The sequence below is a fragment of the Protomyctophum bolini genome (assembly GCF_963924005.1).
Source record: "Protomyctophum bolini genome assembly, chromosome: 12".
Taxonomy (NCBI): domain Eukaryota; kingdom Metazoa; phylum Chordata; class Actinopteri; order Myctophiformes; family Myctophidae; genus Protomyctophum; species Protomyctophum bolini.
In genome coordinates, this window is record NC_137873.1 from 5,628,109 (window position 1) to 5,642,860 (window position 14,752).

The 14,752-nt window shown below is 40.8% G+C and overlaps 1 protein-coding gene across 1 annotated transcript; it reads right to left on the minus strand.

Moving 5' to 3' along the window:
• Positions 1–2,679: 2,679 nt before the first annotated feature.
• LOC308325085 (lipoprotein lipase-like) lies at positions 2,680–8,083 on the minus strand. Its single transcript, XM_080777492.1, has 10 exons — positions 7,863–8,083; positions 7,335–7,519; positions 6,969–7,148; positions 6,091–6,202; positions 5,454–5,687; positions 4,775–5,017; positions 4,443–4,563; positions 4,063–4,236; positions 3,722–3,832; positions 2,680–3,608 (listed from the first exon to the last, which is right to left on the minus strand). The coding sequence occupies exons 1-10, from the start codon at positions 7,954–7,956 to the stop codon at positions 3,497–3,499; spliced, it is 1,566 nt and encodes a 521-aa protein (XP_080633618.1). The 5' UTR covers positions 7,957–8,083; the 3' UTR covers positions 2,680–3,496.
• Positions 8,084–14,752: the final 6,669 nt, after the last annotated feature.

Genomic DNA, 14,752 nt, shown 5'->3' on the forward strand with positions numbered 1-14,752 from the left:
CCACAGTGCCAGGGGCCTTTTTAGTGTCGCCAACATCTCATCAGCCATATTCCCTATTGCCTGTCTCGCAGGAGACAGTGGGGGGGCTGGGGCTGTAGCATGCCACTTGGACTCAGGCCGGGCCGGGTCTGATCTGCCTTGGTCGGGGTCGCCTGGAGGAGTGTGTATGTTGTAAGACTCAGAAACACCCAACGATCCCAGGTTTACAACACTGATGATGTGTCCAAGTTTATGCATGAAGTTATGTTTAGGAATAAGGTTAGTTTTAGGCATATAGTTTTACTGAGGTGACGTTTAGGAATACCCGTCAGCGTTTCTAACTATACTAGAACTGGACTGTCGCGTTTAATCCACCCGACACTGAAACATATATCTTCATTACGTCACCATCGTAAACCAATTATACCCTGGCATTGGTACATATCTTCATCACATCATGGGACATACGCTTCGTAGCATGACGGAAAACATACCTGCACGCAGTGCACGGTCTGCTTCCGCATGTACAGTGCCAGCATATGACGTCATATCATTATGCTGCTAAGGGACATCGTAGCACCTGACTGATAACATTACTTGCACACTCTGCTTGCACAAGTAAATATATATAGTCAGGGAAATCAATGTCATGGATGTCTGATATTATGGCTACAACTTCAGACCATGAAGGATTTCATACCTTAGCTTTATCCAAAATAGAGAACTGTAACTGTACCGTAATTTCCACAACAAACATTTTGAATGGTACATTGAATATGTTCTGGTGATACAGCATAACAATCTATTGTCTTCCATGGCAGTTGATTTGCCTGGAATAGTACCACAGTGATTTGTATATATGCCACTATAAGAATCTTGTAGGCAGTAGAGGGCACCTTGCATTGTAAGATACAGTACATATATCAGGGTTCATAAGCCTTTCCTTTATCTGGAAAATAATATTTTATTTTAAGATTTCCCTGGGAAATTTCCCTATACATATCAGAGAAATGTACATTATGAACGAAAGATGTTTGTTTTAATTACCCCAGAATGGTTAATGTCATGTTCAATTGATTGAAATACATGTAATGGTGTTTTAATACTGTTACTGTAGGCCCAAATAATACTGGAATAACAATTTTATTAATTCTGGTATTAGTGGTTATAGTGACAGTTCACAGTTCTAGTTATAGAATTTATGTGTATTTATGAGTGTCGTGCAACTGTTTGCTCAATTTGCATTGGAAACAAATCACAGGCTTTCTTGGGTTTGAAATCCTCTTAGCAGACCTTGTATTGAACTGTACTTTCTTTTTTGCGAAAAGTATTCAATCAATCAATCAATCAGGTTTCAACTGTCAACTCACACTTGACAGCACTGTAGCTGATGCTGTGTAGTGTACAGTGTCACTTATTTCTTAAAGTGTTCTTCATGGCACACAGTGATTGGCTGATTGGAGGGGAGTGGGTCATGTGCGTCATCTAAGTTCATTGTGTTCTCATTCTTTGGCCATATGTGTCGGCTAATCGCACTTTTCTGTGACCCTTTCCGTTATGGGCGGCTATTGCTTTTACACATTCCACAACACCAGGGAGGCACATGTCTACCTTTTGCTTCTAAGTAAATCTATCATAAGCTCTTAATGTCATCGCCAAACCATATTTCTGTTATTATCTGTTCATATCTCTAATTTGTGTTTATTTGGTCAAACTTGGTGCATACAGCCATGTGCAACAATTCAAAGTTTCAAACCACACCCAAAGTCAGACTCTACAGAAACAATCAATTGCAAGCGGCAGGCCAATAATCAACCATATCAACCATATGAAATGGAATAAACCTAAGCACAATGATTTATGACTCCCACCATCTTGTGACCATTATATGGCCCGTCACTGCCATTATTTACTAATGAAAGACACCATAACAGAGGTGTCACACTCCCAGCAAAGGCCTTTAAAACTAGGCTCCAGACTTTTCCAAAACAAACTGGTCAGGCTCCTACTTGGCCTCACCCCCGACACCCCTGCCCACTTTGACAGGCTGGAATGGCTTAGGGTCAACGACAGAGTACAACATCTTGCAATGGGTCTGGTCCACAAGATTTGATACACCACCAAGATTGACCTTTGACTACCGGTATATAGAAGTGTCTATTTGTACGTCTCTAAATGTTTTGATGAATTGGACCCTCTTGTAAACAAGTGTAATGCTTAATTGGGTTGTCCACTCACAGTTAACAGTCTTTGTATCGAGTTTGTGCTTGAAATGTACTGTAATTCTGCAAACTGTTAATAAATATTTCAATCAATCAATCAATCAAAGCACGTAACAATCTCCTCAGAATTCATGGCAAATTATTATCTGATGCCGGTACATAAAATATGTACCTGATGAAGACCACTCTGGTCAAAACATTGCATGAATAAAATTCACTTGGTGTTTTCAATAACAATAAAAGCTGGGACTTAAGGTCCCTGCACACAGAGCGTGTTTTTCTGATTTTTAGCGGCGTTTCTCCATCGGTTTTCCAAAAAAACACGTCCAGTGTGCAACCACCTTCATGTACTACCTTTTTACTCCTTCTACTCCTACAGTCTATACGTTGGTCAAAATCAAGAAATATCATTGGCTATAGTCTATATGTATGCATTCATTATAATTGTTATTAAATAAAGAAAAATATTCAGCATAGATTAAAAATGCACAGTATTTATTTAAAGCACACCCTGTAATGACCCACCCTGAAATGTATAATATATAAAAGTTAAATAACACCGGAAACCAAAACATCATACTTTATATATCATAATAGTTCTTCACTTCATGTGATGTATTGTCATTGCTACACACTTTTTGCATCAATAATTGAGTTGGGATTAGAAAAATAAACTATAATGTATAATAATAGTTTACACCTTAAACTTTGCCATTGACCTGAAACATACTGTTCAACCTATATACTTAATTACACTTATTTACATACTTTGGTGGGAGATTATCTTGATTTGAATTGCTTCTGATTGTGAAAGCACCATAAATAGACTAGAACAGTTTGTTAAACAACTCGATTGAAACAAATCAATGAATCAGTGTATGCAAACGCTCATAATCCTGAAATATTGAAACATTGTCATACGATAGGATAAAACGATAACAACACACACACATCATTTCATGGTAGGAATGTTGTCTCGCATATTGCATCCAATGCAATATGCAAACGTTATATATCACTAACACATAACCTGCTGTACTGTACAATTAATGAATTTGATCCCACAGGGGCCCGGTAATCGCACCTGGGACGTTCTGTTTTCCAGGCGGCCTGTCTACCCATTCAGCCACCCAAAACAAACAGCCTCATGTGATTTACAAAATCAAATAGGAGCTCTAGCCTTGGATAGTACATGTCAAAATAATATACAATAGTCAACAAGTTCAACACAAGACATAACATACAGAGGCGTCAAGGGGAGAGGAGTATTATGTACAACTATAAAATATTTCTGTTCATGTTGATAATGATGATGTTAATGATGATGATGACAGTGTGGAAACCTCTATGGCCGCCTCATTCATTCCCTGTTTAAAGAAGCTCCCATGAGTCTTGAGTCTGTGCAATCTGCAAAGTGACACAAAATTAATAATACAATAAGTACAAAGAATAAGTACCAAAACAAAGTTTAGATCCTATTTCCATTCCAGGCTGTGCAATGTCCACACAGCTTCGCTCACCTCTCTAGACGCCTGCTGTTTTGATCCTCTTTGGATTTTACAAAGATCACAGCATCATCATCGCCTTGAAGTAGTCTGGCCAGATCTGTGTCTTGAGCTCGGAAAATAAGCCTATAGGGGGGGAAAAAACAGAAAAACAAACACATTATTATTGATAAGAAAATATCAGAAGGAAAATCTGCCTGTTCATATTTACATTGGTTGGTTTTGTTATTTTATCTATCCTGCTCCCTTTGTGCATTCTTTAAATCAATTTCCTTCCGTTTTACTATGATACAAATAATCTGTATATAAGATAAACTAGCTGAAGCTAAACTAAATTGAGACGGAGAGATCCTTACTTGGCCTGCGTCTCCCCGACTTTGATGCGTATCCTGCGGATCTGCAGCTCATGTCCATTCAGGAAAGAGAAGATAGAATCGCTCTCCCACTTCAGCTTCACCCTCAGCAGCTCTCCGATGTCACCGTCAGTGGTGAGGAGGAAGGAAACTGTGGTGTTGGTGTTCAGGTTGGGCCTGAGGACAGCACAGTTACAATGGGACATACTGTAAAATCACATCAGTTAGACACAAACAGTAAATGCACCTGCATGGTACTGTATATCAATTAAATCTGAATAATAAAACGAATCAGTATAGCATCGCCTAAGTTTTGTCATACATGCTGTATAATTAAATCAAACTAGAGCATAATTTGATAAGTAAAGTCATGGCATCCTTACAGTATCATGGCGATATCTTCCTTTTCTCCATGGGTTCCATAGAGGGACACAAGGATAGGCTGCTGAATGAGGCTCAGGTCCTTTTGTCCAAAGAAATGGATCTTAATCTGGTAGTGAAAAACTGGAGAAACACAATGTTCTCTTTAGGTTACATTTAGAGACACATTATGAATTACTTCAGGAACATATGGGGGAAAAAAGCAAGTGTGGCCATTCAACCTCATGGCAAATGCCTAACAACGGCGATTTGCATGCCCAACAACACTGCGGAAAATAATCTGATTTTATAATTACAACGCGTTGCGTCGTTCAAACTTAAATCAGTGCCACACCTTTAAATGGCGTCCTCCCTCCAGTCTTGAGATACATCTTAGTGCTCCGGATGGTTCGCACCTTGTTGACACCATAGCCTACGTTGTTGCAGCGGTTCTTGCGGCAGCTCAGACACAAGCCCCTGTTGAAGGCATCTTGGGAGTTGCAGCGATAAGCCATACTCGCCTGCTGACGGTTCACCAGAGAGTCAATGAACAGGTGCACGGAGCGCTCGTGGGCGCACTTTACAATCTGATCAAAATCTGTTAAGACACACACATACACACGCACACACACACACACACACACACACACACACACACACACACACACACACACACACACACACACACAGTGAGTAATGGTAGATTCTCCCTACATAGATTCTATCATGAGTTCATGACACATTTAAATGTCATAGTGTTAACTGTTCAGCCATGTACGTACAGCAGGGTTTTTGCTGCCACCTATGAAGCTTACATTAAAACGATCTATACAATTATGATAATGCCTGCTAAATGTTATTGACTATCAAAACGGCTTAACACTTAAATGCATGCAGCTTGTCTGGGTCAGCAACAAATCCTAAGTATACTATTTACCATTCATTAAACTGACTAATCCTCTGCAGTGACTCATGCAGCTCTATTGGGGGTCACTGCCGAACCTATAACCATACAGTGAACATGAAAAACGTACTGTTGATGCCGAACTGCCGAATCATGTCTATGGCATAGCGAAATGTACAGCCAGGTTGTTCAGTGCCTCCATTGGGGTAGATGTCTACATGGCCCACAGGTCTCTGTATTCCAATGCTTAAGTCCGGGCTTCCTTTGGTGTTTGTGTGGAGAACGTCCACAAAGTTGGCATCATCAGGAGACAGCCTGCGCAACTCTTCTGCATACTCGAAATTGGGTCCAGCAGGATCCATGCCTGGTGGAGAGGAGAGAGATATAAGGACAAAAGGTTCCAACGACATTTGATTGTTTTCAAGAAAGGTCCCTGTGGGAAAATTGTCTTTGGTACATAAAGTTGCAACAGAATACATATCAATGCATATCAATGTTGTAGTGAATACAAAGGTGAATCAAACAACATATGTCAAACGTAAATGAAAATGTCACCTAGTGAAACTGAGGGGTTGTACAGTACAGTAACTGACATATATAATAGATACAAACAGTAAACACAGAACACGTGTACTATGTCCAGCTCAGACTGGAGCTCTGACCGGCATAATACCAACCTGTGGAGTTACTAATCTCTTTGCAATGCAGTGTTTCCATGTTTTGTTATGCGAGGGAAAGTTGTGTTTGTGTGGGTAGGGGGCGCACACCTGTTATTCTGTTAACTTTGTTGTTGGTAAGGTTCCCTGCGACTCCTGCCACATGGGCCCCCAGGCTATATCCCAGTATATGAAGTTTTGAAAGGTCATATTTCAGTCCAGTCTGCAAGATAAAAGCAATAATTACAATAACTTTTAAAAATCGATTGGGCCCAAAAGAGTTTATCTTGGTAACCTTGGTGAAAAGATGATTGTGTACAGACACTGTCTGTACACAATATGCATGAAGGATTAGCATAGGTACAAAGGTAGGACACAAGACAAACAACAGTGAACTATACAAATACAATTGTATAATCAAATCTATACAGTAGTTACATTACATTCAATCCATATACTGTATCGTACATTATTACACGGCTTGGTTGAATGCTTGACTGTGTGTTATTTCTTGATAACAGACCACTCTGCTCTATAACAGACCGCTGACTAATCAAAGGCTCGGAGCACCTGGCTGCGATGCTGCGCTGCTTGGATGTTATGCTGTACAGAAAATGACGGCCATGTAAACTAACACACAATGTCATTGAACTAAACAACACGCTTTCAAGAATGTTTTTGAAAACATTTGAAGCGATAAATAGACGACACAGTAACCGAAAATGTACTCCATTTGATCAACACTCACTTCCAACTTGGAATACTTTCATTACCGTATAAGCAAGGAAATACTTAGTTTTTTGTGTATTAAGTAGCCATGTAATATGTGGGATAATGTATGGCTGGTGGTCATTGTTTATAGATAAATCAACTTCAGGGTGATTAACCACAGTGATCTATCAATAATGACCACCCAGCCATACAATATCCCTCACCTATCCTACTGTGGTATATGCACTTTGTTGGTCACATCATGGTAAGACTCTCACCTCTAGCCAGTCAATCAGCTTGGCTACATCTTTGCCGGCCAGCTTGGTGTTCTCTGCTGAGTTGTGATAGTGAAGTTGGGCTCGTTCCAGCCAGTCCACCACTATAACATTGGCACTAGGCTCCCGCTCATATAGGGCAGCAACAAGCTTATGGATCCAGCCTTCTAATAACCCTGCCAACTAGATTAGAACAAGAAATTGATGTTACCAAGGACATATATACAGGGAATTATATATATTGTAGGCTATTTAAAGGGTATAATTAAAAAGATATTATGGCTTTATAGCTTTACTTTTTTAAATACATTCCAATTTTTCGGTATCGGCAGCTTCAGCTTGAAATACTAGGGAAGGCAGGCTACTTACCGACCAGCCATGGATGATTGCAAATGTCGTTGCTGTCGTGTTAAATCCGCACAGAGAGGCGGTCTCCGGTCTCCCGGGTACAAGGTAACACAGGTCCTCTTCGGGTTCCTCTGCACTGCGCACTGAGAACTTTGTTTCAATGTCAGCGTAGTCATCGACCGCCCCAGCAGTATTATTACCTATGACTGAGAGAGATGAGAGATCACTGAGTGAGTCAATCAATTAACGCACGGCCTTAAAGCATGCCGAGATTGCCTTCCGAAATAATTAAAGATTATTTGGATTAGCTATATCTTTAGCCAATTTTGCAGACGTTTAAACCGACCTAAAGTTTGTTGCACTTGTGCCTATATAGCTCAGTAACATAGCCTACATTGGTAGCTAGATATCATCAGCAATCGCATTACAATTACAGTGACAGAGATCAAATGTTAATAGCTAGTGGGGCATGCAGACATGAGACATATATGCTAGGCCTACTGTGAAAATTAGCTATAGGCTATTTGAAGTGACATAACGACAACTTACTCTGATAAGTAGTTTCGGTGGTGTCGAAGACAGGTTCACATGATACAATCCCAATTATGAAAAACCAGGTAGGCCAAAGCACTTGTCCCTGCATAGTAGCCTAGGCTACAGTAACCGTTATCTATTTGGAGAACTTTAATGAGGGAAAGAATGTTGTCCCCGCAAATCCAACGTTATTGCCACTATAGCAATATATTTCGTGAAATGTTATCACCACGTTTGTTGTATGTTGTTTATGAATGAAATAAATGAATGACCCTCCATTTATAGCGAAGCTGGCGCGACACGCAACTTTTTACCATTGGTTTAAAAGGGGGGAACGGGGCGTGGCCACTGTCCAACCTTCCCAAACTGGGACAATGTCAACATATCACGTGTGTGTTGTGTACCACCACAGATTCAGAGGGGGCCACACCTGTTGAACTTGAACTATGTTCTATTGTGACTATTTTCAGGTCCAATTTGAATCATGTCCTGCAGTGTGTAGGCTAGGCACAGACTCCTATACTGACTACTGTCCTACAAACATGTGATTGTTCTGACCGTCTGACTGATATTGACAGACAGACAGACCTCATGTTTTTTTTCCCATGCTGCAATCTCTCAGACATGACAGACAGACATGTTTAAATGTTAGAGATTGTACAATGTCTCACATGACACAGCCATTTCATTTTTGCCTCATCCAGTTTCTTGGAAACTGTGGAACATCATCATTTTCACGCCAGATTTTTTTTTAGGGTAGAATGGTGAGCCAATGAAAACAAGGTTCACCACCCTCCCACAACACACACACACACACACACACACACACACACACACACACACACACACACACACACACACACACACACACACACACACACACACACACACACACACACACACACACGCACACACACACACACACACACACACACACACACACACACACACACACACACACACACACACACATGCTCACTGACACACATAAATCAGAAGTGTGGCTTCCAAGCAAATGTTCACGTTTCTGACCAGAGAATGCCTTTGATGTTGCACAGTAAATTTGTTAATTTAGCCATTTGTAACTTGGAGATTGTGCAAATGTATAGCCTAACTCTCTCATGAATACTGACTATTTTGCTGTGTCCATGCATAAACAGATAGGTGTGTAGGGGTATGTCTGCATATATCTCCTCCAGAGCATGACTAATACAGTTACTACAGTACAGTGCATACAGGTTTATCTTGTTTTCACTGGTGAAGGACTGTTTAAAGTAGCTAACACTTATACAATAAGTCACATAATAAAATATACCAACCCTTGTACTGAATAGTAATCTATAATCCTTTCTTTCCCTGCATACTGTAGTATGTTGCCCCAAAAGGTGACTTGTTTTTTTAACACATGTCCTCTCTGTGAGGTGAGTGACACAAGGTGACCACACTCATTGGCAGTGTCTAACCCGCATGTCGTCCTTATTTTGGGCGTGTCATTATAGGCAAAACATTTCCCAAATGTAGCTATTCGTCTGTGATAGGGCTTAAGCTGTTTGTGTGTGTGTGTGTGTGTGTGTGTGTGTGTGTGTGTGTGTGTGTGTGTGTGTGTGTGTGCTGTGCTGTGCGTGCGCGTGTGCGCACGTTGTTCAACGTGTGCGCAAGTTGTTCCTTCCACAGTTAATGTGAAACAGGAATTTCTGAGCATACTTATTTACACGCACCTCGACAGTATGGGTGCAGGGCCAATGAAGGAGGTAGGGCACACCATTATTTTGGTACTGACCTGACGAAGATCCATTTGGATCGAAACATTATCGTTTTTTTTCAATAAAGTAATTCTTTACCAAAAGAATGGTGTGCACCTACCTCCTTCCAAACAGGCATTTCTGACCATGTGCAAACCATATGAGCCTGTGCCAGCTAATCCAAGCTATTACATTGCTAGAAAGCATGTGCTGGAATGTACAGTATATTCATTTCATTGTCAAAGTATTTGTATACTGTGTGCAGTGACAATAAATTGAATCTAATTTAATCTAATAATATGTTTTATACACATTCTCACACAGATTTGTAGCCCCAAAGCTAAAAGCTCAGACTGTGCGAAATCTCCCATCTCCTGCAGCAAAGTTTCTGTAGAATTCCAGGGATTGTTAGATTACAGTCCATACATAGGCCTATTAACTCTAAATGAGGCATTAGGAACCCTCAGGCAAAAGATTGGAGAATTATGAGACGAACAAGAAATGATTGCACCCTGTCCCTATTGGGCATTTTCAATATGTGCTGGTGTCTTTCCTTATGTATCCTACAGTCAACTACCAATCTCTTAGTCGATGCTTTTTTATTCATGATTCAATTTAGAGACTGGCCTAATTTGTTATATTAATTAACAGATATATTTATTAAATAGGTAATATTATATATCATGATTTATCGGGAGAAACCAAGCAAGTATATGTTAAATCAGACATCAAGCATTATGGGTGACATGCTTAGTGCCACAAAAATATTATTTTATTAGTTAGAATAGATGTAGAAGGGTGACACAGTCGGTAGTGCTGTCGCCTCACAGCTAGATGGTCCTGGGTTCGATTCCCGCTAGGTACGCTGGGGGCGTGTTCTCTCCTCCGTTTCATCAGTGCCCATACCCGAGGCGGGGTTGGGAAAAGGCCTTTCTGTGTGGAGTTTGCATGTTCTCCATGTGTGTGCAGAAATCTAGAAAACTACCTCCCTCGCCAGCCGGGGCGCCTGATGGAGGGGAAAGGAACTGGTCAGGATTAACATATTCCTTCCACGTGATACGTCTGGCCTGTCAGGTGATAAGAAGCAGCTTGGACTCCTCATGCATAGAAGTAAGTATGAGGTCAGTCCGCTGCCCCCCCCCCCAGGTTGGCAGAGGAAGTGTGTAGCGCTCAGGATTACATTAGATAATTGACACTGGGTGAAAACATTAATATTAAGACAGTACAACAATAGCATAGAGCATTAAAAAATCGGGCAATCATGTTAAACAATAACAAATTACCCAAATAAGTAATAATTATTATATATTTTTCCTTCTTTAGTTCCAATTCAAAACCTAAGCTTGGTTCTGATATGACTTGGAGGTTTGAGCTGGCACCTGGTTGAGCTGTGACCTGGTGAGGCTGTGCCTGTGGCTACAGGATGGGGTGGTGATGTGTAGTGGCCATGTGACCAATAATGTGTGTGAGCAGTGAGCACCTCATATTCTCAGAAAACCTAGGTAACAAAAATAAGTTAAGTAACCTTCATTGGCATGTGGCGACTTGCCCCATAAGCACAAGACAACTTGTCCCTGTCAGAGTGACATGCGTGACATTTCTGGCTATACCACAAGTTAGTGGAGTGGAGTTAATGGAGTGGAGTTAATGGAGTGCAAGATTGCAGATGGTGCACATAATGCACTTCATTGTTTTCAGAGCAAATTGTACAAATTAAAATCACTTTGCTCACTGGAAGTGGAATAATTATTCAGGAATTGGTCTACTATAATACTATTTGTAATGTAATGGACACAGATGGTTCATGCCTCACATTTAAATCAATGGGACTGCACAGGACAATACAATAGATACTGTATGTGTAGACCACACATAATATTACCATGTAGGTAGGCCAATATCAGACTGTGGCCAATATACAGAATGGCTTTCAATTACATTGTTGTTGTACAGAGAGTCCACATGCTGTCCTGTAGCGCCCTCTGCAGTAAAGAGAAAGCTTCTCAAATGTACAGATTGTAGTTAATTTGTACTGACTGATTACTGCAAATAATAGTATTTTCTTTTGCATTAATTATTCAAATTATCAAACTGCCAGTCACTGTTTTGGCCAGGTATTTGTATTTTGGGCAAATAGTCACAATGCTATACACCAAAGGGTAGATGAGTCAATCGATATATATTCATTATTGAAAATGTTAATTGTCGATGTCCTCCAGATTATAGCTTGCTTAAACACACTGAGCAGATTTTAAATTGTTCCACTATTTCCTAATCACTTCAATTGCCAGATACTTCACCACTACACTGCCTTGAGTCGGTCAGATACACGGTTGTCCAGAACCGCCACAAAAGGCTCTGGTCAGGCTCTGCCAGTGGACCTAATGAGCCTAAGTCACCACATCTGTGCAATGTCCAGGCTCTGCCAGAGTAATTGATTGCCATGGCAGCCTTATTCCCCACACCTACCATTTGATTACTTGTCGTAGTCAGTCCATTTCAGTTTGCACTCTTCAGACATTCTCCACACAGGAGAAGGACGTCTACACCGGTCTACACACAGACAGAAGGTTAAAACAGATACTATGTACATAACGGGTATTGCATACTAGGGTGGGGTATCGTTCCCAAGTAGGCCGGCGCCCAGCAGGCACAGGTCTAGTCTTACAATAAATGTACCGAAATCTCTCTGTGTGTGTACGTACGTCTTTAATCCCCAAAACTCGAGAACCGTTTGCCCCACCGTCTTCAAATTCGACACACACATTCCACACCACCACGCAACAGGGAGTTCAGTGTTGCGCTCCACCTCAGAAATCTATCTCGCAGGGGTCTAGCCTTGAAAAAAGGATAGACTTCTCAGCAGATACAGAGGAGTCTCTCCGACCTTGTATTAGTTCATTTTTTACTATTATTATCATCATCATTGGGGATGCAAAAATCTTTAGTTGTCTGGATAAAGTAGTTACCAGTATGTACACGTGTCTGTGTACATGTAGGTTAATATTGTATCCATACTGTATATTGTAAAAAGAAAATGTTGTTGTATGAAACAGGTTGCTCACGTTAAAATAAGTAATAAACACTGGTAATAAACCACAAAAAAGCATCATCATTATCATCATCCCTAAGTCACCACAAGAGAGCACTCTTTCCTTTCATTTTGTGTCTTTGAAGGTTTGCAAATTCTTGACTCATGCTCTGTGGTACACGCTATTGTTCAAAATAAAATGTACTCTACTACATCATTTAGATTACTCAAACAGAAATAAAACTAGTTGTAAAGTAGCCTAGTAAAAGAATAAAAGTCATAACATTTCTTTCCACCTCTGATTGACCTATTACTATTATTGTATTTTAACTCCCAGGTAGAAGAGAGGTTGCACAGCTCATAGTCATGATGCACAGCTCATAGTCATGATGCAAATATACCAACGTTTCAACAAAAAAGGCCTTCATCAGGGTATGATGATTGATACCCTGCAACCTCTCTTCTCTGTCCAAGTTTATCTCCCGTGGTCAGCACCTCCCTAGTGTGTGGCGTGTGCTCCTAAAAGTACTACTAAGTACTAAATAAATATGGGTAGGAACTGAACAACAGTTGCACAAACATTATGTGTGAACATAAGAAGATTAATGACATAAATACATCATTATACAGTATCTATAAATGCATCAACAATAGTAATCCACATAACTCAAATTCTGACGTCACGTCTACATAGACTTCAGGCCAGGGCATATGTCTGACAAATAACTCCATATATGGGCATAAAGGGACACAGACATAATATCTGGGTGGGGCATTCATTTCAAACTTGCATCGTTCCAAGTAGGCCAGTACCCATACCCAATGGGCACCACTGTATAGAGCTCCAATGGGCACCACTCTAGCATCTATAAATGCACCCAGTCTACGTAGGTACGTGTGTACGTCTGTAATCCACATACCGGTAACTCAAAAACATAGGCCTACTTGTGTGCAACAAGCAAGTAGGCACTCGAGCAAGTAGGCACTCGTAGGCAGTTCTAGTTGTAAGATGTATTGTGTGAGTAAGTGATAGAGTATCACTAACCTAAGGACATAACTGTGGTGTAATTTCTTAAAGAATCATGGTCCTCTGGAGTCTGGACCTACAGTGATTCAGGTGTGTGTAAGGATGTCTGGGTCTCCAGGAAATAAAACGTCTGGGTTTCCGAGGCTACATGAAAGTAACTGTGCACTGACGCTTTAGCTGAGAAGAGTCTTTCGACATTAGCACAAGACACACTGTAGTGTAGAGACGCCACCGGCCTCAGCAGCACGGCCGAAAAACCCAACACATTCACATTCAAGTGAATGAATGTGCTTGAGTGTTTTCAAGCTACACTCTGTCTGCGGTCTACAGTGGTATTCATTGACAACAACATCCAGAATGTTGTAGGATGTCTTTGTTTTACACAGCTCGACTCTGGTTTTGCTTACACTGTATGCATGGTCCAGACAGTGCTTGTGATGGATGGGATGGTTTCAGAGAGGACATGCAGTGGAGCTCTGTGAAGTCTACCACGGTGGTTCTCAAAATGGGGTCCGGGGACCCCCAGGGGTCCTTGAGGGGGTTCCAGGAGGTTCCCAGCAAAAGTAGTTAATATAGCATATACAGCCAATCTACAAGCGCACAACACCTCGCAATGTGACATGTGAGCTTGTATATCTGCAATCTTCAAATCATCTTGAAACAATTTGAAGAATTTGGAATATTTTGGAAACATTTTAACAACACAAACCTTGTACAGGGGATCGACCCTCATTGATGGTGGTCCGTGGTCAAAACACATCAATTTAGAGGTCCTCAAGATTAAATAAATGTTTGAGAACCACTACCATCTACCATGTAACAGCTTGTAAATGTCGCGTGAGGAGAGTCAAAGGAATACTGTCATTTTTCTTTAGCATCCCCACTGGCTAAAAGCAACCTGTTTGGTTGTTTAATGGTGTGTGCAGTGGTGTTCCATTTAAAGTATAAATTAAACCTACGCCCATGATTATATAATTGACGTTGTACATCCAAAGAACCCAAAAGCAATGTACAAACCCCAGTACTGTCACACACTTCACACATATCAATGACCACATACCAAATAAGACTACTATGTGTGTCCTTAGTCTCTCTTACAAACACC